This window comes from Ranitomeya imitator, chromosome 7, assembly GCF_032444005.1.
Source record: "Ranitomeya imitator isolate aRanImi1 chromosome 7, aRanImi1.pri, whole genome shotgun sequence".
NCBI lineage: Eukaryota > Metazoa > Chordata > Amphibia > Anura > Dendrobatidae > Ranitomeya > Ranitomeya imitator.
The window spans coordinates 215339266-215365713 of NC_091288.1; the positions used below are offsets into that span (position 1 = coordinate 215339266).

Sequence of the window (26448 nt, forward strand, 5' to 3'; positions counted from 1 at the left end):
TGACAGAGCTGGGCCTCCTCCAACCAGTGCAGCGCTGACACCATTAACCAGTGTTGTCATGTTGTGCTGCATATTCATAATGGAGCCATGACCTTTTCATACATAGGACTAACGGATTCCGCCAGCGGACCCCCACTAACGCAATGTGAACCCAGCCTAAGTGTCAGGGATCTGGAGTGGTCTTTTGGGGGCACAGAATAAGTGGATGTTCCTACATGGGGCTGCATGTTGAAGGGTTAAACAGGAAAGGGGCTGCTGCTACTTGTATGGGGCTGTATATTGGGGGGATGAGCAGGGAAGGGGGTGATGTTGTTTACTTGGAGATGTAGGGGATATTATGCATATGGGGCTACTTAGGGAGGGGGCTGATGTTACTCGTGAGAGGCTGGGGGCTTTGTGGGGGAGGGGGTGGTGTTACTTGCATGGGGCTGCACAGGAAAGTGTGTGATATCACTTATGTAGGGCCGTATGCGGGTGGGTTTGCAGGGAAGGTAATGGTGTTACTTGCGTGGGGATGAACAGGGAAGGTGGTGATATGCGTGGGGCTGCGAAGAAAAGCGTGTGATATCACTTGTACTGGGCTGTATGTTGGGGGTGCGCAGGGAAAGGGGTGAAGCTACTCGCATGGGGCTGCGTGTGGAGCTGAACAGGGAAAGGGCTGGTGTTGGGGGATCTGAAGGGAGGAATTGATATTTACATGAGACCCTCTGCATGAAGGGGCTGGAAGGTGAGGCCTGAGTCCTGTTTTGCAACTAGTGATGAGCGAGTGTACTCGTTGCTCGGGTTTTCCAGAGGACGCTCGGGTGGTCTCCGAGTATTTATGGCTGCTCGGAGATTACATTTTCATCACCTCAGCAGCATGATTTGCAGCTACTAGACAGCTTGAACACATGTGGGGATTCCCTAGCAACCAAGCAACCCCGACGTGTACTCCGCCTGGGTAGTAGCTGTAAGGCTGGGTTCACACTGCGCTGTGTGAACCCGTTTAATGGGCTACGTTACACCGCGGCATAACGCGGTGTAACGTAGTCCGTTAACGCCGCCATTACAAGCAATGGCAAGCGCATCGCTAGCGCACGCCCACAATGGGCGTGCGCTAGCGATGTGCCGTCATTGAGTGACGGACCCGAGACGCCGCCTGCAGCGTTTTCGGGCCCGTCACTGCTAGCTCGCCGCTAGCGCAGATGGAGCTAGCAGAAGCTCCATCTGCGCTAGCGCTGTGCAAGTGCCGGCACTTGCGTTAGTGCAGTCCGTTTAACGGATATGTTGAACGGACTGCACTAACGTAGTGTGAACCTAGCCTAAATCATTCAGCTGAGGCGATGAAAACAAAATCTCCGAACATTAAGGCTATGTGCACACGTCAGGATTTCAGGCAGAAATTTTCCTGACAAAAACCTGACATTTCTGCCAGAAATCCGCATGCGTTTTTTTGCGCGTTTTTGATGCGTTTTTTCCAAATGCATAGAATAGCGGGAAAGACGCGAAAAAAATGCAAAATTAATGAACATGCTGCTTTTTATACCACGAAAAAAACGCATCATGTGCACAAAAATTTCAGAATGCATTCTAAATGATAGGATGCATAGGTCTGCAGTTTCTAAAGTGGTTTTTATCGTGAAAAAAAACGTGAAAACTGAACGTGTGCACATACCCTTACAAACACTCGGAGACCACCTGAGCGTTCTCTGGAAAACCCGAGCAACGAGTATACTTGCTCATCACTAATTGCAACTAAAACTGTTTTTCTCTGTAAGGCTATGTGCACACGTCAGGATTTCTGGCAGAAATTTTCCTGACAAAAACCTGACATTTCTGCCAGAAATCCGCATGCGTTTTTTGCATGTTTTTGGTGCGTTTTTTGGGGGGGGGTTTCCAAATGCATAGAATAGCGGGAAAAATGCGAAAAAAAACGCAAAATTAATGAACGTGCTGCTTTTTTTACTGCAATGCGTATTTTTCTCGCAGAAAAAAAAAGCATCATGTGCACAAAAATTGCAGAATGCATTCTAAATGATAGGATGCATAGGTCTGCAGTTTCTAATGCAGTTTTATCGCGAAAAAATGCAAAAAAAACGCCAATAAACCTGAACGTGTGCACATACCCTAAGAGTGTTGGGGGACACAGGACCTCGGAGACATGAAACTACATAAACAACCACGTATTGGCTCCACATAGTGGGCTTTATCTTCTCACACTTTATGCAGCTTACTGTTACCCTAGTGTCCATAAGAGTCAGGCACGGCTAGTACCAACTCTTCTGTATGATTTATTTTCTGTTTTATTCTATGTATTGTGGATTTCGCCCACTTTTTTCACCGTCCCGTGCCTCCACAGTAGGAGATGCCTCTTCATCGCTGACCATCACTGGTCGTCTCTCCACCAAGTTGAGTTCTGGTGTCCCCACAATCCACGCGAGGCCACTGAATGGAGACGCTGCGGGCGTCCGATGATGTCCCATAGATGAGTAGAGTCCCTCCAAAACCTCCCTCCCTCGCCCTTAATTTCTATTGGCTTGCTAGGGTCTGACTTCTGGGGGTCTCTCACCCTTTCATTTCCTTTGGGCAAGTCTTTTCCCCCTTCCCTGTCTTCCACTTTACAGACCCTTTCTGTACTTTCTTGACGCTTCTCTATGGTTTTTTTTTTTGGTGATTTTTGCGCCATCTTAGGAGGCGTTATACGTGGTACCGGGGCACACCCAGCTCCTCTTCCCTCTGACCTGTTTTTTTTTTCCAGCCTCTGGTCAACCTCCAATGGCTTCTGCTCCAAAGGTGCCAAGTTGAGGCTTTTCTCGCTACATAGGTGGCACATTTTGGTCTACGTACGGCATGATGCCACTCTGACCTCCTCCACCCAGCGTGGGGCCAGTGGAGGAGACTGGTGACTGGCGGATCGGAGAGTGGGATTTTTCTCCCCTCAAGCAGTTTTCACAATGTTTCCTTGAGGTGAGGTTTATTTTCCTGAGTTTTCTTTCCTGGGCACTCCGGCCTCCTATCTTGGCACACTTCCTTTCCTCAGCAAGCATCCAGGCAGAAGACCCAGGTGTCTTCTGTCACCATTGCCGTTTGGGCGCACAGTCGCAATAGGCGCCCTCCTGGACCTGTTTTCATTTTTTCCTGGCCCCATGTCCTCTTTCTGGGAGCCCTCCAGGGCGGTCATTTCACCTTCTCAGCGAGGCGGACATATCTTTAGGGAAATCCGAATGGCTGACGTGGACACCACCTCCCTGACCCTGGTATATCTCAGGGCTATGATGGAATGCCCTCTAGTGGCGGGGCATATACGTATTGATTTGTAAAGTTCATTGTTCTACATTTGTATATACAAGTATATACAGGTCCTTCTCAAAAAATTAGCATATAGTGTTAAATTTCATTATTTCCCATAATGTAATGATTACAATTAAACTTTCATATATTATAGATTCATTATCCACCAACTGAAATTTGTCAGGTCTTTTATTGTTTTAATACTGATGATTTTGGCATACAACTCCTGATAACCCAAAAAACCTGTCTCAATAAATTAGCATATTTCACCCATCCAATCAAATAAAAGTGTTTTTAATAACAAACAAAAAAACAACAAATAATAATGTTCAGTTATGCACTCAATACTTGGTCGGGAATCCTTTGGCAGAAATGACTGCTTCAATGCGGCGTGGCATGGAGGCAATCAGCCTGTGACACTGCTGAGATGTTATGGAGGCCCAGGATGCTTCAATAGCGGCCTTAAGCTCATCCAGAGTGTTGGGTCTTGCGTCTCTCAACTTTCTCTTCACAATATCCCACAGATTCTCTATGGGGTTCAGGTCAGGAGAGTTGGCAGGCCAATTGAGCACAGTAATACCATGGTCAGTAAACCATTTACCAGTGGTTTTGGCACTGTGAGCAGGTGCCAGGTCGTGCTGAAAAATGAAATCTTCATCTCCATAAAGCATTTCAGCCGATGGAAGCATGAAGTGCTCCAAAATCTCCTGATAGCTAGCTGCATTGACCCTGCCCTTGATGAAACACAGTGGACCAACACCAGCAGCTGACAAGGCACACCACACCATCACTGACTGTGGGTACTTGACACTGGACTTCAGGCATTTTGGCATTTCCTTCTCCCCAGTCTTCCTCCAGACTCTGGCACCTTGATTTCCGAATGACATGCAAAATTTGCTTTCATCAGAAAAAAGTACTTGGGACCACTTAGCAACAGTCCAGTGCTGCTTCTCAGTAGCCCAGGTCAGGCGCCTCTGCCGCTGTTTATGGTTCAAAAGTGGCTTTACCTGGGGAATGCGGCACCTGTAGCCCATTTCCTGCACACGCCTGTGCACGGTGGCTCTGGATGTTTCCACACCAGACTCAGTCCACTGCTTCCTCAGGTTCCCCAAGGTCTGGAATCGGTCCTTCTCCACAATCTTCCTCAGGGTCCGGTCTCCTCTTCTCGTTGTACAGCGTTTTCTGCCACATTGTTTCCTTCCAACAGACTTACCATTGAGGTGCCTTGATACAGCACTCTGGGAACAGCCTATTTGTTGAGAAATTTCTTTCTGGGTCTTACCCTCTTGCTTGAGGGTGTCAATGATGGCCTTCTTGACATCTGTCAGGTCGCTAGTCTTACCCATGATGGGGGTTTTGAGTAATGAACCAGGCAGGGAGTTTATAAAAGCCTCAGGTATCTTTTGCATGTGTTTAGAGTTAATTAGTTGATTCAGAAGATTAGGGTAATAGGTCGTTTAGAGAACCTTTTCTTGATATGCTAATTTATTGAGACAGGTTTTTTGGGTTATCAGGAGTTGTATGCCAAAATCATCAGTATTTAAACAATAAAAGACCTGACAAATTTCAGTTGGTGGATAATGAATCTATAATATATGAAAGTTTAATTGTAATCATTACATTATGGTAAATAATGAAATTTAACACTATATGCTAATTTTTTGAGAAGGACCTGTAGCTATATCTTTCTCCTTTTTGTTAGTTTTATTAAATATATATATAATTCTATTTCACAACTATGGGTTCAGTGGTCGTTTCTAAGCTTGGTGTGACATTAGTGAAAAATACCGGCAGGTTGGATCTGTATCGGGGTGCGTTCACACATTGCGGTTTGTTGGAGAAACGATCCGCAGCAGAGTCGTAATGATTGCAGTTGCGGAGGGTGCGACCATGATCGGGTCTGTACTGCAGGGGGGCCACCGACTTCAGCTGGATGTGCGTTATTACTTTTGTCAGATTCAAGTTATTTCTGTGACCATTGTGGGTTTTTCTGTCATTAAACGAGGGGTACGAACAATTTTGACCACGTGGGTATACATCTCCCTTATAGTAGCGGGTACATAGATTAGTAAGTCATACAAGTTCAAGATCAGTCCGCGTCACATTTAAGCAGAGTTCGGAGTTTTTGGAGATGGACAGAATCAATGAGTTTTTCTAGCAGAAACCTCGTACTCCTAGAAGAAATTGCTCCTTTTTGGGGGGATTTTTTATTATTGTTTTCCTGGTATACGGTAGGTCTTCTGGGTTTTTAAAGATTTTTTTTTTCGAAGCCTTTTGACTGGATGCATCAAGTTTGCAATAGTTTCCAGGATGAATTTTTTGAGCTTTTTTTTTTCATGTCACTTCTTTAAAGTGGATCCTGAAGAAAAACTGTCCAAACCAGGAACTGTCCAATCAAAAGGCTGTAAAAAAAACAAACAAACAAAAAAACGTTTCCCAAACGCTTCAGAAAAAGGAAAAACTCATCCAAAAATTTCCCAGAAAAGAAACATGACATGAAATGTGGACGCTATTAGAGCATCATACTGTATGGGGGGGCTGTAGGGGCAGAATACTGTGGGGGATGTGAAACTGTGTAGGCTTGACTGTGGGCCACCATTTTGTGTGTGTGGAGGGGACGCTATTGGGTATTGTAACACGTAGAAGGTTATGGGGACATCATACTGTATGAGGGGGCTGTGAGGCTGTGACCCCTGTTACAGCTAGGGCGCACTGTTTGGTGCTCCCCAGGTTGTGCATGCAGATGGATGAAGTCCATAGGTGTGCATGGGAGTCACGGATTTCTGGTCCGGGTTTTCCATGTGGCTGAAGGCCACAGTTTTGTGTGTGTTAAAAGCCCTGCAGTAAGAGGTATGGGTGTGTCAGGTGTACGTCAGTGTCAGTCTGGTGTGCAGAGCAGAGGCCTGCAGAGCGCTGGCTGAGAGCATGGAGGCACAGGCAAGCGGAGCCAGCACCCAGGACAGCTGAATAGCCTGGCACCCGCAGTGTTTACAGCGATGCAAGTTGTCCATGGTACTGGTCTCGGATGTGGACAGTCCTGTGCCCGAAGGTGGATGTGGACAGTGCTGTGCCCGGAGGTGGATGTCCTGTGCCCGAAGGAGTCAGATGTGGACAGTCCTGTGCCTGGAGGTGGATGTCCTGTGCCCGAAGGAGTCAGGTGTGGACAGTCCTGTGCCTGGAGGTGGATGTCCTGTGCCCGGATGTGGATGTCCTGTGCCTGAAGGAGTCGGATGTGGACAGTCCTGTGCCCGGAGGTGGATGTCCTGTGCCTGAAGGAGTCGGATGTGGACAGTCCTGTGCTCGGAGGTGGATGTCCTGTGCCCGAAAGAGGATTAGCATGTGTAACGATTGCAAACAGGTGGATATGGTGCCTGGCTGCTATCCGGAGGCTGTGTGTATGGAGACATATGGAGACTGTAATATGGCGTGCGATTGCCCAGGGAAACTGGACAAGGGAAGTCTGGCCTGTTTAGGGACTGCAATCTTAAGCCATATGATATGTACTGCCATGAACTGGTGTGAACTGAACACTGATAATATACACTGAAGCTATATCCATTTGTGTGAATTGGACTTTAATGCTGTGAGGAAACACATTAAATAGAGTTTTGTGTTGGAATTTTGTGGGTCACTGCCTCTTCACTGCGTACGATGCTATTGTAGCTTTACAGGGCATGATACTTTATGTGGGAATGTGACTGTGGGCCACCATTTTGTGTGAGTGGAGGAGCCTTTGGAATATCATAATATGTGGGGGGACACTATTGGGCATTATAATGTGTGGAGGGCTGTGGGGCCTCATACTGTGTGTAGGGGCAGGTCTGTATTTGCCACTAGGCACTTGAGGGCACGTGCCTAGGGCGGGACGATGCGGAGGGAAGTGGCACCTGAGCAAGTTTTTTTTTTTTTTTTTATTAAAGTCCGAGGTCACCTCCCGACATTGAGCATCATGTGTGGCCATTATACAGTATGGAGCACTGTGTGGCCATTATACAGTATGGAGCATCATGTGTGGCCATTATACAATATGGAGCATCATGTGGGGCCATTATACAGTATGGAACATTGTGTGGCCATTATACAGTATTGGGCACTGTGTGGCCATTATACAGTATGGAGCATCATGTGTGGCCATTATACAGTATGGAGCATCATGTGGGGCCATTATACAGTATGGAGCATCATGTGGGGCCATTATACAGTATGGAGCATCATGTCGGGCCATTATACAGTATGGAGCATCATGTGAGGCCATTATACAGTATGGAGCATCATGAGTGGCTATACAGTATGCAGCATCATGAGTGGCCATTATACAGTATGGAGCATCATGTGTGGCCATTATACAGTATGGAGCTCATGTGTGGCCATTATACAGTATGGAGCACTGTGTGACCATTATACAGTATGGAGCATCATGTGTGGCCATTATACAGTATGGAGCATCATGTGTGGCCATTATACAGTATGGAGCATCATGTGGGGCCATTATACAGTATGGAGCATCATGTGGGACCATTATACAGTATGGAGCATCATGTGTGGCCATTATACAGTATGGAGCACTGTGTGGCCATATTTTTTTGTTTATAATTATTCTTTATGAAACAGTGTGATCAGCAGTTCTAAATGGGTGTGGTTGGGACGTGGATATGGGTGTGACTAGTTGTGAAATGGGTGTGGTCAGAAGCGTGGCCTAAAATTTGCTGCGGCGCTCAAGTCACACGCCGCAAACTTTAACCCTCTTTCACCTCCTTCAAAAGTTGGGAGGTATAATACCGCATTTGCCAGATCACAGCAAGTGCCACAAATGTCCGCAAATCCCATAGGGAATGAATGAGGCCGTAAGTGATCCGTTATGCAGCAGATGCGGAAAAACTGCCGGATCTGCTGCAAAAGGCGACTTTCACATCAGCGATTTTTGCCACAAGTCACTGCCAATAGTGTCATACTCACCAATGGGGGAGGCAGCACTAAAAGTGCCTAGGGCAGCAGAAACTCTAAATACGGCCCTGTGTAGGGGACAGTGCTAGCATCTTACTGTGTGAGGGGCTGTGCTAGCATCTTACTGTGTGAGGGGCTGTGCTAGCATCTTACTGTGTGAGGGGCTGTGATAGTACGATGCTATGCGGGGGGCAATGGGAGCAATCATACTGTGGGGGGCACTGAAGGGGATCCTCAGGCTTCAGTTTTTAACAGACAGTTCAGTGTTTCACAGTCAGGCTGCCGTCACACTATCAGTATTTGGTCAGTATTTCTCATAGTGGGTGATAAATCCAGGAGTGGTAACGTGTTTCTATTATACTTTTCCTCTGATTGTTCCTCACCTGGTTTTGGCTTCCAAATACTGATGTAAAATACTGACCAAATACTGACCGTGTGACTGCAGCCTAATAGTCCAGAGAACAAGCAGATTCAACAGAACTAGAGTAACAGAAATAGTCTATAGCAGCCAATCTGGTTACAGCTTTCATTTTCCAAAGGCCGTCTCAGAAATGAGAGCTGGATTTTGATTGGTTGCTATGGTGAGAGTCCTTTTCCTGTTTTCATGCACTGGTTTTTCTAAAGCAGCCCCGATGTTTCAGTATTTCACGGTCACAAATTACTTCACAAGTCCTTAAACGCCTCCTTGTTCTCCTCCATCCATGGTTGGAAGGTCTTGGCTTTGGGGTTGAGCTTTAAGGTGATGTCCACGTCCCGGTCGGGCTTCGTGACTATGAATCGGAACATTTTGGCCACGTCTGCTGCTTCGGGGAAGCCGAGCTTCCCGTACGCTTCAAGGGTGATCTGAGGGTTACATAGACAGTGCACATTTAATGGGACATCGCACCGCAGGCCTCAGTGTGACTAAATACAATCTATTGCTCTCTGGTATCAGCCGTTTTAGGCAGAGGACATTGTCCTGCAGCCCGAGAGCCAACTGGAGGCCAGCAGAATTGTAAATGCAGCTCTGGTTGTGAGCGGGCATACTCCACCCCATGTCCAGAGAGGATTGGACACTGGATGGTTGCCTTGGTAACCCACGCACACGCTGCATTGTGGCGGCCATGATGGGGTGTGTCTTGTAATTTTAGGGTGGGGCTTACATGGCGAGATAAGCGTGATCGCTCACCGAGATAAGCCGCTGATCTCACCTTGGCGTCTTTGATGTCCTTGCCGGTGACTTTGGACATTATGGCCGCATATTGCGCCACCGTCAGCTTCTCCGTGCTCAGTCCGATGTCCTTTCCTATGTATTCTGATGGCGACTTCAGGATGCTGACCACCATGCCGCCCAAATCTTGGATGGACATCCCATCCATGGGCACATCACCCATCGGGATGGCTGGAAAGATAATGAGAGTCATGACACTGGAGCCGACTGATCATCTGGAGTCTAGGATGCGAGACTCGATGCAACTGTAACAAAGCCTCAGCTGTAGCACATTACAGCCATACAGTCCAGACCAGTCACTGACAGCTAGCAGAGATCTTGGATAAATATATCATTTTACCCCAATCACATCCAGAGCTGCATTCACAGTTCTGCTTTCTTTCTCCTCAAAGCCCACTGTTAACCCCTTCTGGTATCAAAATATTTAGCATAGGAATAGTCATGACTATTTGCCAAGTCTTTCTACCCCGGCAGGAGAAGATGTCAGAGGAACAGTGACAGTGAGGGACATTCAGCAGAGCACCCGGGATAACAAAGCATAGACCCAAATCTGGGACTGTCCACTGTATCCGGGACGGATGGGACTTATGGATTTTTCATTCATTCATTCATTCATTCATTCATTCATTCATTCAATTTGGTAGCAGCCAGAACTTTCTATTTTTTTATTTTTTTTGCAGATGTCTGCACCAAAACTACTCAATAATATTCTTCTGTGGTTATTGCATTTTTTTGCGGCATTTATTATTTATTTATACGTTTTCTCCCTTGTTTGATGCATTTTTAATGTGTTTTTTTTAAGAGTGTAACCGGTTGTTTGCATCTTTAACCTGTACTGTTGTTTTTCATTTCCCAGTCCGGGAGTACTGGAGTTAATGGGGGGAGTGTAACACCCCAGGTAACCAGTTGTTACAGTGATGTTGCCTTCCTTTCGGGGAGGGCTATATCATGCTTGGAGGGAATGAGGATTCCCTTTTATCAGGTAAAGCACCTACATGCAACACATTCTGAATCCAGGCCAGAAGGAGGAGCTCTGAACCCGGATTCAGGGGAGCTTCCCCAGCTTTAAGTGTTCTGGTCTGGAGGAGGAGTTAGTTTAGTCTGGAGCAGGCAGTGGAGGAGGAAGGAGTGAGAACAGAGACAGTGGAGCCGTGCAGCCAGGACAGAGCTGCAGCTCCAGGAAAGGAAGAGAACTTGAAGGGTTGCATGTCAGTGAGCATCAGCGGAAAGAAGCACAGGAGAAGGAAAAGGCTTAGAGGGGAACTGTGACAGGCACACTCTGAGCCGAAGCGCAGGAATCGGGCACCGGGAGCCCGAGGTCGTATTGCACTCCAGGTCGCACGGCAGAGCCAGAGGGCATAGGACTGTATGTTATTTACCCACACCCAAGCTTGAAGGTGAAGCACTATCCTAGGAGCCCGGGTCATGATAGAAACCCTATAAAAAGGCTCACACTGCCCATCATACGGGTAACTGTCCCAGGACAGGAGAGAGAGGACTTTGTCAGCAAGCCACAGGCAGCAAGGACCTCGCATACTAGCGTGAGTAGGAAGGCTTACGGACCTCACCTGGGAGACGGATCCACCATTGCCTCCAGGCCGGCCGGACCTCATCACCACCTGTTGCTGATACCCTGGACTGCTGCTGCTTACACCAGTAAACAAGGTAAAGACGTTACAATTCTGTGTCCTCCATTTGTTTGCCAGCATACACCATCCCTGCCCAGCACACCGGGAGCCCTGGGTGTTATGAACAGGTAATTCAGAACCACAATGGACCTTGAAGTTCAGAGCACACAAGGTGACCTGACATTTACCAAAAAACATAGGACGAGCTCTGAGACGTGGAAACTCTGCTGACCGCAATCCCTAATCCTAACACACCACACTAGAGGTAGCCGTTGCTCCCTATGCAACTCGGCACAGCCTAAGAAACTAACTAGCCCTGAAGATAGAAAAAATAAGCCTACCTTACCTCAGAGAAATTCCCCAAAGGAAAAGGCAGCCCCCCACATATAATGACTGTGAGTTAAGATGAAATACAAACACAGAGATGAAATAGATTTAGCAAAGTGAGGCCCGACTTACTGAATAGACCGAGGATAGGAAAGATAGCTTTGCGGTCAACACAAAAACCTACAAACAACCACGCAGAGGGGCAAAAAGACCCTCCGCACCGACTAACGGTACGGAGGTGCTCCCTCTGCGTCTCAGAGCTTCCAGCAAGCAAGAAAAACCAATATAGCAAGCTGGACAGAAAATATAGCAAAACAAAAAAAACACAAGCAGGATAGAGAGGCCACAGGAACGATCCAGGAGGAAGCAAGACCAATACTAGAACATTGACTGGAGGCCAGGATCAAAGCACCAGGTGGAGTTAAATAGAGCAGCACCTAACGACTTAACCTCATCACCTGAGGAAGGAAACTCAGAAGCCGCAGTACCACTCTCATCCACCAAAGGAAGCTTATAGACAGAACCAGCCGCAGTACCACTCACGACCACAGGAGGGAGCTTGGCCACAGAATTCACAACAGTACCCCCCCCCCTTGAGGAGGGGTCACCGAACCCTCACCAGAGCCCCCAGGCCGACCAGGATGAGCCACATGAAAGGCACGAACCAGATCGGCAGCATGGACATCAGAGGCAAAGACCCAGGAATTATCTTCCTGACCATAACCTTTCCACTTAACCAGATACTGGAGTTTCCGTCTCGAAACACGAGAATCCAAAATCTTCTCCACAATATACTCCAATTCCCCTTCAACCAAAACCGGAGCAGGAGGATCAATAGATGGAACCACAGGTGCCACGTATCTCCGCAACAATGACCTATGGAACACGTTATGGATGGAAAAAGAAGCCGGAAGAGTCAAACGAAAAGACACAGGATTAAGAAGCTCAGAAATCCTATATGGACCAATAAAACGAGGCTTAAATTTAGGAGAGGAAACCTTCATAGGAATATAACGAGATGACAACCAAACCAAATCCCCAACACGAAGTCGGTGACCCACACAGCGCCTGCGGTTAGCGAAACGTTGAGCCTTCTCCTGGGACAAAGTCAGATTGTCCACTACATGAGTCCAAATCTGCTGCAACCTATCCACCACAGTATCCACACCAGGACAGTCCGAAGACTCAACCTGCCCTGAAGAGAAACGAGGGTGGAACCCAGTATTAGATTGGAAATCAATGTCTGTGTCCAGCTGGGGTTGTCAGGGGGTACATGGTGATGTTCCATTTCTGTCTATCTCATCATCCACCCCTTCTGAGGTCCCAGAGTTCTTGTCTGATTACCGGAATGTATTCGATGAACCCAAGTCCAATGCCCTACCTCCGCATAGGGATTGTGATTGTGCTATCGATTTGATTCCTGGTAGTAAGTTTCCTAAGGGTAGACTGTTTAATTTATCTGTACCTGAGCACGCTGCTATGCGGAGTTACGTGAAGGAGTCTTTGGAGAAGGGTCATATTCGCCCGTCATCGTCGCCATTGGGAGCGGGTTTCTTTTTTGTGGCTAAGAAGGATGGTTCGCTGAGACCTTGTATTGATTACCGCCTTCTAAATAAAATTACGGTCAAATTTCAATACCCCTTGCCGCTGCTGTCTGATTTGTTTGCTCGGATTAAGGGGCTAGTTGGTTCACCAAGATAGATCTTCGTGGTGCGTATAATCTTGTGCGTATCAAACGGGGCGATGAATGGAAAACAGCATTTAATACGCCCGAAGGCCATTTTGAGTACCTGGTTATGCCATTCAGACTTTCTAATGCTCCATCAGTGTTTCAGTCCTTTATGCATGACATCTTCCGAGAGTACCTGGATAAATTCCTGATTGTATACTTGGATGATATTTTGGTCTTCTCGGATGATTGGGAGGAGACGAGAGGGAACAGCAGGGGAGGCCTCCAGTACTGTTATGAACAGGTAATTCAGAACCACAATGGACCTTGAAGTTCAGAGCACACAAGGTGACCTGACATTTACCAAAAAACATAGGACGAGCTCTGAGACGTGGAAACTCTGCTGACCGCAATCCCTAATCCTAACACACCACACTAGAGGTAGCCGTGGATTGCGCCTAACGTTCCCTATGCAACTCGGCACAGCCTGAGAAACTAACTAGCCCTGAAGATAGAAAAAATAAGCCTACCTTACCTCAGAGAAATTCCCCAAAGGAAAAGGCAGCCCCCCACATATAATGACTGTGAGTTAAGATGAAATACAAACACAGAGATGAAATAGATTTAGCAAAGTGAGGCCCGACTTACTGAATAGACCGAGGATAGGAAAGATAGCTTTGCGGTCAACACAAAAACCTACAAACAACCACGCAGAGGGGCAAAAAGACCCTCCGCACCGACTAACGGTACGGAGGTGCTCCCTCTGCGTCTCAGAGCTTCCAGCAAGCAAGAAAAACCAATATAGCAAGCTGGACAGAAAATATAGCAAAACAAAAAAAACACAAGCAGAACTTAGCTTATGCAGGATAGAGAGGCCACAGGAATGATCCAGGAGGAAGCAAGACCAATACTAGAACATTGACTGGAGGCCAGGATCAAAGCACCAGGTGGAGTTAAATAGAGCAGCACCTAACGACTTAACCTCATCACCTGAGGAAGGAAACTCAGAAGCCGCAGTACCACTCTCATCCACCAAAGGAAGCTTATAGACAGAACCAGCCGCAGTACCACTCACGACCACAGGAGGGAGCTTGGCCACAGAATTCACAACACCTGGGGACCCCGCTTCACCTGTTGGAAGCGTCACCATCTTTGCTGCAGTAACATCACCCCAGAGGACCCCTTTAAAGCAGCATCGGTCCCTTATGACCGAGAACTACAGGTGGTGTCACGAACACAAACTTTATTACTACACCCATTAAAGACCTTTCCCGCTGCCACCGTGACCACCCCTTTAACTGGGTACTGATTACCCCACTGCCCTGACGGGTGACTCAAGAGCAGCTGCGCATTTTTCAGGCTCCAAATAGAGAAAAAAATGCACCAAATCCTCACGGATTAGCAGCATCGTTTTCATGAAATCATATGCTCCTGGGGCTTGTAGCTTTGGCTGCTGCCTACAATGATGCAGGTTGGGAGTTCGAATCCTGCTTGGATCAGACCTCAAAAAAGAGAATTGTGCATGCAAGTCTGTAGAAAGCTGAGAGATGCCGGCGCTCCACACCAGAGATAGCAGAAGTGGAGATGGCAGGAGTGAAGATTCAGTGATTGTCTGCAGCAGTGTTAATAAGACATCACCGCTGCAGCCAAATAGAGACTGGGCCAGCGGCGGAGAGGCAGTACTGGACCCGGGGAGCATGTGCTGTTCCATGTATATTCCTCAGTTTCCATGTATGTTGTTATATTTTACTCTGCTGCCACCCAATGGCCTTTTTCTGTATGGCAGCTTGTTTTTCATGTATTTCTTGTGGGCATGTCTTACATCCGGTTCAGGGGTCAAATCTTCTCTTCCTCTGGCAGCCATTTCCAGTTTATTTTCTGTTGTGAGAGTACGTGCTTTTGAACTGGGCTTAGGAAGGCATCAGTCTTTCGACCACTCTCTCATGCTGCTCACACTTGCAGACACACTTGGTGCTACATCTTACTGTACCCTGTCTACCCTGCATTTCTGGAGAAGTTCTGTATTACCAGTTATACGCTGTATGTCCAGATCTACAAAATAAACAAGTCTGGATTACACAATCCCTGGAGTGCATCATCTCTCTGGACGCTGAGCAGCATTGGTCCTGTCTGCCTCATATCGAGGAAATACGAAGGTACGATTATCTCTCTCACAACACTTATTAATCAACCACACCTTCATTCGCCTCATGTGGGGACAGAACAGTCGAAAGACTGCCTTGAAGCCCGGCCAGAATCACCCTTATATCACTATTCACGTGCCCGCTCTCTGCCCGCTCACATACTGCAGCCCTGCTCTGCTAAGAAATCTCCTGCAGCATCACCTCAGACTGCATTGTACATAAAGACTCTCTGTGTATTATACCACACTGCTGCAGATCGTCGGACCGCAGAACCCCACAATTCTCCAACAACACCTTGGGAATCTTATCAGGGGGTCGCAACTAAGCTGCACCGCAATTTCCAGCCCCCAATTCAAAGGTTCAGTTTCTTAAAGGGACAGCGCACCTTAAATCAAAATGGCCGAAAAGGACCTTCCACAGTTCCCCAATGCTGAAACAGAGCAAATACAACCTGATACTGTCCATTATGAAGACCAGGAAGCGGAGCCCGCTTCCACAGCAGACCCAGATGCACGACCAGTACGTTCCATCAAGCCAACATTAAAGGTCCTCGAGAATTACTGTTCCACAAGGGATGAGTTCAATGACAACTTGGACGACCTATGGGAACGAGTCGCCTCCCTTATTTTAAGCGTCCAACGCCATAAAAATGATGCAGCGGGTTTACAGGACACTATAAGACAGCTAGACGTGGCCCACGGCAGATACAAGAGACTGTCCACAAAGTATGCTGCCTTCCTAAAAGAATCTAAAATCGACGAAGCCCTATCAGAGTTAAGCAAGGCAGATTCCACAGACAGAGAAAGGGACGCCGCCGTGCAAGACGCCAAAGATAAAGCGGAGCTTCGTATCACCCATCTGCAAGAAACTAGATCGCACAGGTCAGCCTCGTCTAAACACTCTGCTCGGTCATACAAATCATCCTGCTCAAGAACTTCAGCCCTCAGCGACAGAATCCTAGAGGCCCGTTTAAATGCAGAGCGGTCCAAACTAAGACGTTCATACACCGAAAAGAAAGCAGAAGCAGAGGCTCGAGCAAAGATTCTTCAAACAGAAGCAGAAGCGAAGAGAGCAGAAGCAGAGGCTCGAGCAAAGATTCTTCAAACAGAAGCAGAAGCGAAGAGAGCAGAAGCAGAGGCTCGAGCAAAGATTCTTCAAACAGAAGCAGAAGCGAAGAGAGCAGAAGCAGAGGCTCGAGCAAAGATTCTTCAAACAGAAGCAGAGGCTCAAGCAAGGATTCTTCAAACAGAAATGGAGGAAGAAATTGCATTAGCCGAAGTAAAAATACTCGAGCAAGCATTGAAGCAAAACCTCGACCCAATTTGCCTGCCACCACAGGAAGAAGACGACCCAGCTGTTCGTACCAGAGACTACGTGCAGAAACAGATACCTGCAGCGCACACCTTCTCCAGTGACGTTCAACCCAACATTGCGGAAACGTCCGGTCCAAGTCAGCCCAACCTATGGTGCCAGTATCGCCCACAGCCCCTACAGAGACCCAAGACCAACGCCGTGATGTACCCCCTCAGGAGCAATCATCATCGCAAGACGACCACAAGGCACACTCCAGCCCGCCTCCACAGTTCAAGCAGCAGTCATCGGAATCTCTAGAGGTTAAACCACAGCTCAACCCTGCAGTGACATCATTCTACCCGGGAACAATTCACCCTTCCACGCCACACAGCTTATACGCCCGAGGGGCACCACAAGCTAATATGGTAACAAGGAGTGAAGGATCAGACATGTCCGAGTTTGCCAGGTTCATGGTGAGCAGGGAGCTAATCAGCACTAGCCTCTCAAAATTCGACGACTGTGCAGAGAACTACAGAGCCTGGAAAGCAACCTTCAAGGCCGCCATTGCTGATCTCAACCTATCCGTGGGGCAGGAGCTCGACCTCATGGTAAAATGGTTGGGTCCTGAATCCACAAACCGTATCAAGAGTCTTAGGACCGTCTATGTGGGGCAAGCTGAAGCAGGTCTCGCTGCGGCCTGTCAGAGACTTGAAAGAACCTACGGCAGCGCTGAAGCCATAGAAAAGTCCCTATTCAAGAGACTGCAGAACGTTCCAAGGATCAACCTTAAGGAAGCCCACAAGCTTCTGGATTTAAGTGACCTGCTTATGGAGCTGGAACTTGCTAAAAGAGACCCTCGTCTGTCTGGACTGTGCTACCTGGACACTGCCCACGGGGTGAACCCGATCATCTCAAAGCTGCCACACAGTCTGCAAGAGAAGTGGGCAGTGTGCGTCTCCAGGTATAAAAGGTCACATGACGTCACCTTTCCTCCGTTCATTCAGTTCTGCAAGTTCATTGACGAACAAGCCCAAATGAGGAACGACCCTAGCCTCGACTTCCTGGAGTCTAACACTGCAGCTCCAGCAATACCTTCATCAAGGTATGAAAGCGTCGCACATAGACGCAAGGACTCAAGGAACAGTGTAAGCATCAGAAAGACTAACCTGCCATCACCTGCAGTACACTATTCCGTCGAGGGATAAGTCTTTCAATCGTGAGTGTCCCATTCACAAAAAACCACACTCACTGAACAAATGTAGAGGCTTCAGGTCCAAAACCATGCAGGAGCGCAAGAAAATCCTCAACGAACTTGGGGTATGTTTCAAGTGCTGCGCTTCATCAGAACACATGGCCAAGGACTGTAAATCTGCCATTAAGTGTGAAGAGTGTCATAGCGACAGACACCCATCAGCCTTGCACCCAGGCTCAGCCACCAGCGATCCAGCAGTCGCAGTTACCTCTGGTCCCTCTACAAACCATGGCGGGGAGCCACAGAATCACGCCAAGTCCACCACAGCTGTGTCCTGCTCATGCTCAGAGGTATGTGGGGAGAATCAAAGTGCTAAATGCCGTGCCAGGATATGCCTAATCAGAGTCTATCCAGAAGGGCAACCAGAGAAGGCTGTAAAAATGTATGCCATCATTGACGATCAGAGCAATCGATCCCTAGCTGGACCTAAGTTCTTTGAAGCCTTTAGAATCAAGGGACCAGCAACGCCCTACACTCTGAATACTTGCTCGGGGCGCATAGAGACTAGCGGCAGAAGAGCACAAGGTTTCATCGCTTCTCCTGTCAATGAAGACGTAGAAATACCCCTACCTACGCTAATTGAATGCGATCAAATACCAGACCAAAGGGATGAGATCCCTACCCCGGAAGCTGCTTTTCACCAACCACACTTAAGGCACCTAGCCAGCGTTATCCCACCTTTGGACACAGATGCTGAAATCCTACTTCTGCTCGGCAGAGACAATTTGAGGATACATAAGGTCCGCCAACAGTGTAATGGTCCTGACTACGCCCCCTATGCCCAGAGACTTGACTTGGGGTGGGTAGTCATAGGAAATGTATGCTTGGACCAAACAGGAGTCCACTCCTTTAAGACGTACGTACGCCGAGACGGGCGCACTACCTTCTGCAAACCATGTCCTCATCACTATGAGGTGAAGGAAAAGCTTCCAGATTCCGTAGAGCTGCCTGATGTTATCCCTTCTCCCTATGCAGACGACTTGGGAAAATTGGTGTTTCATACCACTAAGGATGACAACAAAGTAGCCCCATCTATGGAAGACAAGGAATTTGTCAGGATAATGGACAATGAGTTTCTTAAGGACGAAACCAATCACTGGGTTTTCCCCTTACCCTTCCGAGTTACCAGGGTAAGGCTCCCGAACAATCGTGAACAAGCCTTGTCCAGATTTAACTCTCTCCAGCGCACGCTAAGCAATAAACCGGAGATGAAAGAACACATTGTCACCTTTATGGGCAAAATATTCCATAACAACCATGCGGAGCCAGCGTCTCCCTTAAAGGAAAATGAGGAGTGCTGGTACCTACCCTCATTTGGAGTATATCACCCGAAGAAACCTAAACAAATTAGAGTTGTCTTTGATTCAAGCGCCAAACATCAAGGTGTATCTCTCAATGATGTCCTCCTCACAGGTCCTAATCTGACAAACAACCTAGTAGGAGTGTTGATGAGGTTCAGGAAAGAGCCCATTGCCATCACCGCCGACATTGAACAGATGTTCCACTGTTTCATAGTCCGAGAGGACCACAGGAATTTCCTCAGGTTCCTGTGGTACAAGGACAATGACCCCAGCAAAGAGATGGTGGAGTATCGCATGCGGGTGCACGTATTCGGGAACAGCCCTTCACCCGCTGTGGCAACATATGGCCTGCGGAGAACCGCACAAGAAGGAGAGTCCGAGTATGGAACAGACGCCAGAGACTTTGTAGAGAAAGACTTCTACGTAGATGATGGACTAAAATCTCTACCTACAGAAGAAGCTGCAATCGACCTACTCAAAAGGACCCAACATATGCTGTACCGAGCTAAGCTTAGACTGCACAAAATTGCTTCAAACAGCCCGGCTGTCATGAGAGCCTTTGAGTCAAGCGACCACGCACCTGGATTCAAGGACATACACCTGGGACCAGACCGTCCGCCTGTGCAGAGAAGCTTAGGCCTGAGGTGGAACCTGTCAGCCGACACCTTCTGATTCCAAATCAACTGTGCAGACAAACCATTCACTAAACGTGGTGTCCTGTCAGTGGTAAATAGCCTGTATGACCCACTGGGATTCGTAGCACCAATTACCATACAAGGTAAATCCCTTCTGAGACAGTTGTCCGAAACTGTCAAGGACTGGGATACCCCTCTACCTCCTGATAAGGAACCAAAATGGGAAACCTGGAAGCAGTCTTTGTGTGCCTTGGATAAAATCCATATAACGAGATGCTACGCTGGAATCTCACTTGCTGCTAGCACTAGGACGGAACTCCATGTGTTCTCGGATGCATCCACGGAGGCCATTGCAGCTGTTGTCTACCTGAAGGTAACGGGATCTGACAATCAAGATCATGTTGGGTTCGTTTTCGGCAAAGCTAAGTTGGCTCCCAAGCCTGACCACACTATTCCCAGGCTGGAACTCTGTGGGGCTGTGCTTGCAGTAGAACTCGCAGACTTTATTCAGCATGAGCTGGACACTCACATAGATGACGTACAATACTACAGTGACAGTAAAGTTGTCTTAGGTTACATCTACAACCAAACAAGGCGCTTCTACGTGTACGTCAGTAACCGCATTGAGAGAATAAGAAGGTCTTCCAAACCTGAACAGTGGCACTATATCCCATCTGAACTTAATCCAGCCGACCATGCCACTAGACCTATGTCTATAAATTCCTTTGCTAACTCTTCTTGGCTTTCAGGTCCAAAGTTTCTGCTGGAACAGAAGGGAAGTGAATGTGTTCAGGAAGTCTTCAGCATCCAGGATCCGGACGATGATCCAGAAGTCCGCTCCGAGGTCAGTGCTCTGGCCACGAACGCTAAACCAACCTCCTCCCTCGGTTGTCAGTGCTTCAAACGCTTCTCCAATTGGATGAAACTCATTAAGACTATTGCAAGGTTAGTCCACATTGCGAGATCTTATCACAAGCCACATGGAGACAAAGACTGTCATGGTTGGCACGTCTGCCAAAAAATACTCACTATCGAGGACATTCCGGTAGGATAAACTATGAACAGAACACTGCACTACTATTTGTCCATTGGATTACAGTGGGTCAGAGATAGTTTGGCCTAGTGCGGCTTCTCTGATCCGAAGATGGGTTTTCCATTGGATTATCTCAGGAACTGACTTAATGTCTTGTTTAAAGTTATTATTGCATTACATGCATGTTTGGTTTCACTTTCTAGGTTGTTGGACTTTTTAAGGACATTGATATAGTGAAATCCCTTACGGAATTTCAGACGGGGAGTGTGCTGTTCCATGTATATTCCTCAGTTTCCATGTATGTTGTTATATTTTACTCTGCTGCCACCCAATGGCCTTTTTCTGTATGGCAGCTTGTTTTTCATGTATTTCTTGTGGGCATGTCTTACATCCGGTTCAGGGGTCAAATCTTCTCTTCCTCTGGCAGCCATTTCCAGTTTACTTTCTGTTGTGAGAGGACGTGCTTTTGAACTGGGCTTAGGAAGGCATCAGTCTTTCGACCACACTCTCTCATGCTGCTCACACTTGCAGACACACTTGGTGCTACATCTTACTGTACCCTGTCTACCCTGTATTTCTGGAGAAGTTCTGTATTACCAGTTATACGCTGTATGTCCAGATCAACAAAATAAATAAGTCTGGATTCCACAATCCCTGGAGTGCATCATCTCTCTGGACGCTGAGCAGCATTGGTCCTGTCTGCCTCACATCGAAGAAATACGGAGGTACGTTTCTCTCTCACAACACTTATTAATCAACCACACCTCCATTCGCCTCATGTGGGGACAGAACAGAGCATGAGTAATACCCAGCATTTACACAGGTAAAAAAAATACATATATTTGACAATTGAAAGATTTTATTAAAAGAAAGAACGTTCTTTGTACCTAGCGAGTAGCCATCACCGTCCTTGTTCTTCTGGGGCCTGAAGAAGGTCAGCAGGTTCTCGAAGTAACCGGGAAGCCTCACGCTGGTCATGGGGACTCCGATCTCCCGGAAATATTCCTCAATTTCTCCTTTCCCATCAAAATGCAGCACCTCCAGCTTTCCCCCCGTCAGTTTCTTCACATTCTCCATGCCGCTGAAGACCACAATCTCCAAGGCGAGACGCTTGGACAGATCCGCGATCAGTTTACCCTGGAGAAAAAAATAAAACAAAATTCTGTGTTATGAAGATCCAGAGCAAAGCTCGGCACACAGCAGTTCTTCAAAGAACCAGGAGGCTCAGGATGAATCCCAAGGAGCGCCAGCCGGAGAGCACAGCGAGTCCACACAGGGAGATGGGGGGTAGAAGGATTGAAGCTCCACTTACTTCGAAGGGAGGGAAATATTCCTATCCCCCTTCCTCGTGGAAGAAAGTGGAGCTTCAGTCCTCCCTGGACTCGATGTGCTCTCCGGCTGCGGCTCCTTTCTTTGTTTTTTTCATCTGTCTTACAATATGGCACCTGACTAGGATGTCCGGTCCTGGTAGCAGCAGACGTTGAGCGATAAAGTTGTGCACATTCAATATATCTATTTAGTATTAGTGTTTTCTTGGTTTTTCTTCCCACTCTCCTTCCGCAGAAGCGCGGCTTTTCAACTTATATTGCCAGTTACCGTATGTAGAATTAGTAATGGCGCCATTACCTGTGTGACCTCTCTCTCCTTGCTCTTATGCTCCCAAAAGTTGGTGACCACGAACGCCCCATACGCCCCGCTCAGGGCGGCCTCCAGGCTCTTCTCATTGTCCAGATCCGCGGACACGACCTCCGCTCCGGCCTCCTTTAGCTTCACAGCTGCCGGTTTGCTGGTGTCCCGAGTCACCGCCCTGACCTCAAAGGTGCCATCATCCAGGAGAGCGGCAGCGACGGATCCGCCCTGAGCTCCTGGGAGAGAAAGCACAAGACATGGCGGACATTAGCACCACCATCAGAGTTGGTCGGTAACCTAGGCAACGATTAGTAAACTATAGAACTAAAGATCCCTCTGGGGCCTAAATGATTTTGGAAAAATGTAAATGTTCAAACTGAATTCTTATTTCCTTACACCAGATAGTCACACTATACAAAACGGGTAATAAATAATATTTCCCATAAATCGGCCAGGGTTAACACTGTGCAACAATTTTCCATATTTTTTTCCAACTTTTTTTTTTTTTTAGAGATTTCTTCAGATTTAAAAGTGACATTATTAGTGATGAACGAATGAATTTACTCGTTACTCGAGATTTCTCGAGCACACTCGGGGGTCCTCCGAGTATATTTTTGTGCTCGGAGATTTAGTTTTTCTTGCCGCAGCTGAATGATTTACATCTGTTAGCAGCATAAGTACATGTGGGGGTTGCCTGGTTGCTAGGGAATCCCAACATGTACTTATGCTGGCTAACAGATCAGGTGTGTGTGTGTAGCAGAGCTGGGTGTGCGAGTATGGCACGCCCGCCAGGGGATGTGTCATGGTGGCGGTGACCCGGTCCATGGCCCTGGGCGCCAATGTAAAAGGGACGGTCTTTAAAGGGATTTGTGAAATAAGAAATGTTCGTAACGCCACCTGTGGTACTCGGTCAGGGATGACCGACGCTGCTTAAAGGAGTCCACTGGGGTGTTGTGGCAGCTGGGATGGTGACGCTTCCCACAGGTGTAGCTGGGTCCCCAGGGCTCCCGGTGTAGTTGGGACAGATGTTAGATGGTGTAGAAAGGAACAGAGGACACAAGTTGTAGTCTCTTTACGGTAAGATTCAGGCAGCCACAGTCCAGGGCACCGGATCACAGGTGCTGGTGTGATCCGGCCGGCTTGGAAGCGACTCAGGAATTCCCCTAACCAGGTGGGGTTGGAAGCCTTCCTCTCTGCGCTGTGTTTCAGTCCTTTGCTGCCTTAGGCCTCACACAAGGTCCTCACGTTCTCTCTGTCCCCCAGGTTGGTAGGACACTAACCCATGCAACAAGTAACTCGAGCCTTTTTATAAGGTCTCCCAGATGACTCCGGGCTCTATCTGTTACTGTGTCCTCGTGTGTTACAGGTGGACAGGTGACTTGAAGTCCAGCTGTCTGCCGGGTTCTGAAGTGGGGCATGAAGTTACCCCCACAACCTCGGTCTTCCGGCTACCGGTATCTGCGCTTCAATGTGGAGGAAGCTCAGTCGCAGCTTCTCTCTCCATTCTTCACTCTACTTCACTTTTCTCCCCTTTCAGTCTCTTTACAGACTGCTCTGCTCTCCTCTTTCCTTCCCAGGAGCTGCAGCACCTCACGTGGCTGCACGGCCCCAGCTTTCCTTCCTCACTCCTCGCTCTCTTCAGACTTACTGACCTCCTCCAGCCAGAATACATATCTAGGGAAGCCACCCACAAACCGGATCAGAGCTCCCCCTTCTGGCCAGGAGTCAGAACAGTGTTGCATGTGCTGAATACCTGTCAAAGGGATCCTTCCTTGCTTCCAAGCATGGCATCACTCTCCCCGTGAGGAAACCAATGCCACTGTAACAACCGGTTTCCTGGGGTGTTACATGTATGGCAGAGCTGGGTGTATGTGTGTATGGCAGAGCTGAGTGAGTGTGTGTGTGTATGGCAGAGCTGGGTGTGTGTGTATGGCAGAGCTGGGTGTACAGCAGAGCTGGGTGTGTGTGTGTGTGTGTATCGCACAGCTGGGTGAGTGTGTTTGTATGGCAGAGCTGGGTGTGTCTGTATGCGGAGCTGGGTGTGTGTGTAGTTTGTATGTTCTCCCCGTGTTTGCGTGGGTTTCCTCCCACATTCCAAAGACATACTGATATGGAATTTAGATTGTGAGCCCCAACGGGGAGAGTGATGATAATGTGTGCAACCTGTAAAGCGCTGCGGAATATGTTAGCGCTATATAAAAATAAATATTATAGTAGAGCTGTGTGTGTGTGGGCATGTATGGCAGATCTGAGTGTATTTGTGTCACAACTGAGTGAATGTGTGTATAGCAGAGCTGAGTGTATAGTAGAGCTGAGTGTGTATAGTAGAGCTGAGTGTGTATAGCAGAGCTGAGTGTGTATAGCAGAGCTGAGTGTATAGCAGAGCTGAGTGTGTATAGCAGAGCTGAGTGTATAGCAGAGCTGAGTGTGTATAGCAGAGCTGAGTGTATAGCAGAGCTGAGTGTGTATAGCAGAGCTGAGTGTATAGCAGAGCTGAGTGTGTATAGCAGAGCTGAGTGTATAGCAGAGCTAAGTGTGTATAGCAGAGCTGAGTGTGTATAGCAGAGCTGAGTGTGTATAGCAGCGCTGAGTGTATAGCAGAGCTGAGTGTATAGCAGAGCTGAGTGTATAGCAGTGCTGAGTGTGTATAGCAGAGCTGAGTGTATAGCAGAGCTGAGTGTGTATAGCAGAGCTGAGTGTATAGCAGAGCTGAGTGTGTATAGCAGAGCTGAGTGTATAGCAGAGCTGAGTGTGTATAGCAGAGCTGAGTGTATAGCAGAGCTGAGTGTGTATAGCAGCGCTGAGTGTATAGCAGAGCTGAGTGTGTATAGCAGAGCTGAGTGTGTATAGCAGAGCTGAGTGTGTATAGCAGAGCTGAGTGTATAGCAGAGCTGAGTGTGTATAGCAGAGCTGAGTGTATAGCAGCGCTGAGTGTGTATAGCAGAGCTGAGTGTGTATAGCAGAGCTGAGTGTGTATAACAGATCTGAGTGTGTATAGCAGAGCTGAGTGTATAGCAGAGCTGAGTGTGTATAGCAGAGCTGAGTGTATAGCAGAGCTGAGTGTGTATAGCAGATCTGAGTGTATAGCAGAGCTGAGTGTGTATAGCAGAGCTGAGTGTATAGCAGAGGTGAGTGTGTATAGCAGAGCTGAGTGTGTATAGCAGAGCTGAGTGTATAGCAGAGCTGACTGTATGTGTGCGCACACTGGGGGGGCATGTCAATCAGTTGGTCTGTGAGGTCATCACACAGTGTGGTGGGCACTATAGGGGCATTATACTTTGTAGGGGGCACTGTGGGGGCATTATACTTTATAGGGGGCACTGTGTGGGCATTATACTTTATAGGGGGCACTGTGAGGGCATTATACTTTATAGGGGGCACTGTGGGGGCATTATACTTTATAGGGGGCACTGTGGGGGCATTATACTTTATAGGGGGCACTGTGGGGGCATTATACTTTATAGGGGGCACTGTGGGGGCATTATACTTTATAGGGGGCACTGTGGGGGCATTATACTTTATAGGGGGCACTGTGGGGGCATGAATGCAGTACTGTACTGTGTGAGAACACTAATAGGCTTCACTAGGAGAACATTTCTGTGTGGGCGCATATAATAAGAGCCGGGTGTACTGATTTAGCGCACTGACTCCGCTGTCTGTGAACCTCTTTCCTCTTTTTATAAGTTGGGAGAATTCCCAGAATGTTAATGGGAGAAGGTTTTGGGACTCGTGAGGCAGAACATTCGAGTTGCTTGTAAATGTTCATTTCTTCTGCACATTTCTCACCACAGGGCAGGTGATGGATGATGGGGGTGATAGCACAGCAGATCCATGTGTATTTCGGCGGTGCAGACGTGTGGGTCACCTATGAGGGGGTGCGCGCACAATGCTGCGGGGGGCGCAGATTTTCAGTATGCAATGAATGGGACGCTACAGAAACTTTCCTCATAATGTTGTCACCAATTAATGCAGAGAAAACTTTCCCCCAAACTCCAGCACTTTCCTCCTCCCCCGCACTCACCTGTAGCTCCAAACACCACGATGACTTTCTTGTCGGCCATGTCTGCTGTGCTCTGGATGTCTGTGCGGGTATACAGCCCAGAGCGGATTATA

The 26448-nt window shown here is 47.9% G+C and overlaps 1 protein-coding gene across 2 annotated transcripts; it reads right to left on the minus strand.

Moving 5' to 3' along the window:
* Positions 1 to 5538: 5538 nt before the first annotated feature.
* On the minus strand, positions 5539 to 26448 carry LOC138645469 (nmrA-like family domain-containing protein 1). Of its 2 annotated transcripts, XM_069734814.1 has the most exons (6): positions 26357 to 26448; positions 22333 to 22571; positions 21594 to 21843; positions 9405 to 9595; positions 8877 to 9057; positions 5539 to 5672 (listed from the first exon to the last, which is right to left on the minus strand). In XM_069734814.1, the coding sequence occupies exons 1-5, from the start codon at positions 26394 to 26396 to the stop codon at positions 8878 to 8880; spliced, it is 900 nt and encodes a 299-aa protein (XP_069590915.1). In that variant the 5' UTR covers positions 26397 to 26448; the 3' UTR covers positions 5539 to 5672; position 8877. The 2 variants fall into 2 exon arrangements, with proteins under 2 accessions (XP_069590915.1, XP_069590914.1); XM_069734813.1 differs by lacking the exon at positions 5539 to 5672 and having other exon boundaries at positions 7238 to 9057.

Excerpts from the sequence above, each read along its gene's own strand:
- LOC138645469 (XM_069734814.1), bottom strand. The coding sequence starts at position 26,396 with ATGGCCGACAAGAAAGTCATCGTGGTGTTTGGAGCTACAG. Across the intron at positions 22,572-26,356 it reads CGTGGTGTTTGGAGCTACAG|GAGCTCAGGGCGGATCCGTC; the intron begins GTGAGTGCGGGG and ends TTTCTCTCCCAG. Across the intron at positions 21,844-22,332 it reads AGGAGAGAGAGGTCACACAG|GGTAAACTGATCGCGGATCT; the intron begins GTAATGGCGCCA and ends TTTTTTCTCCAG.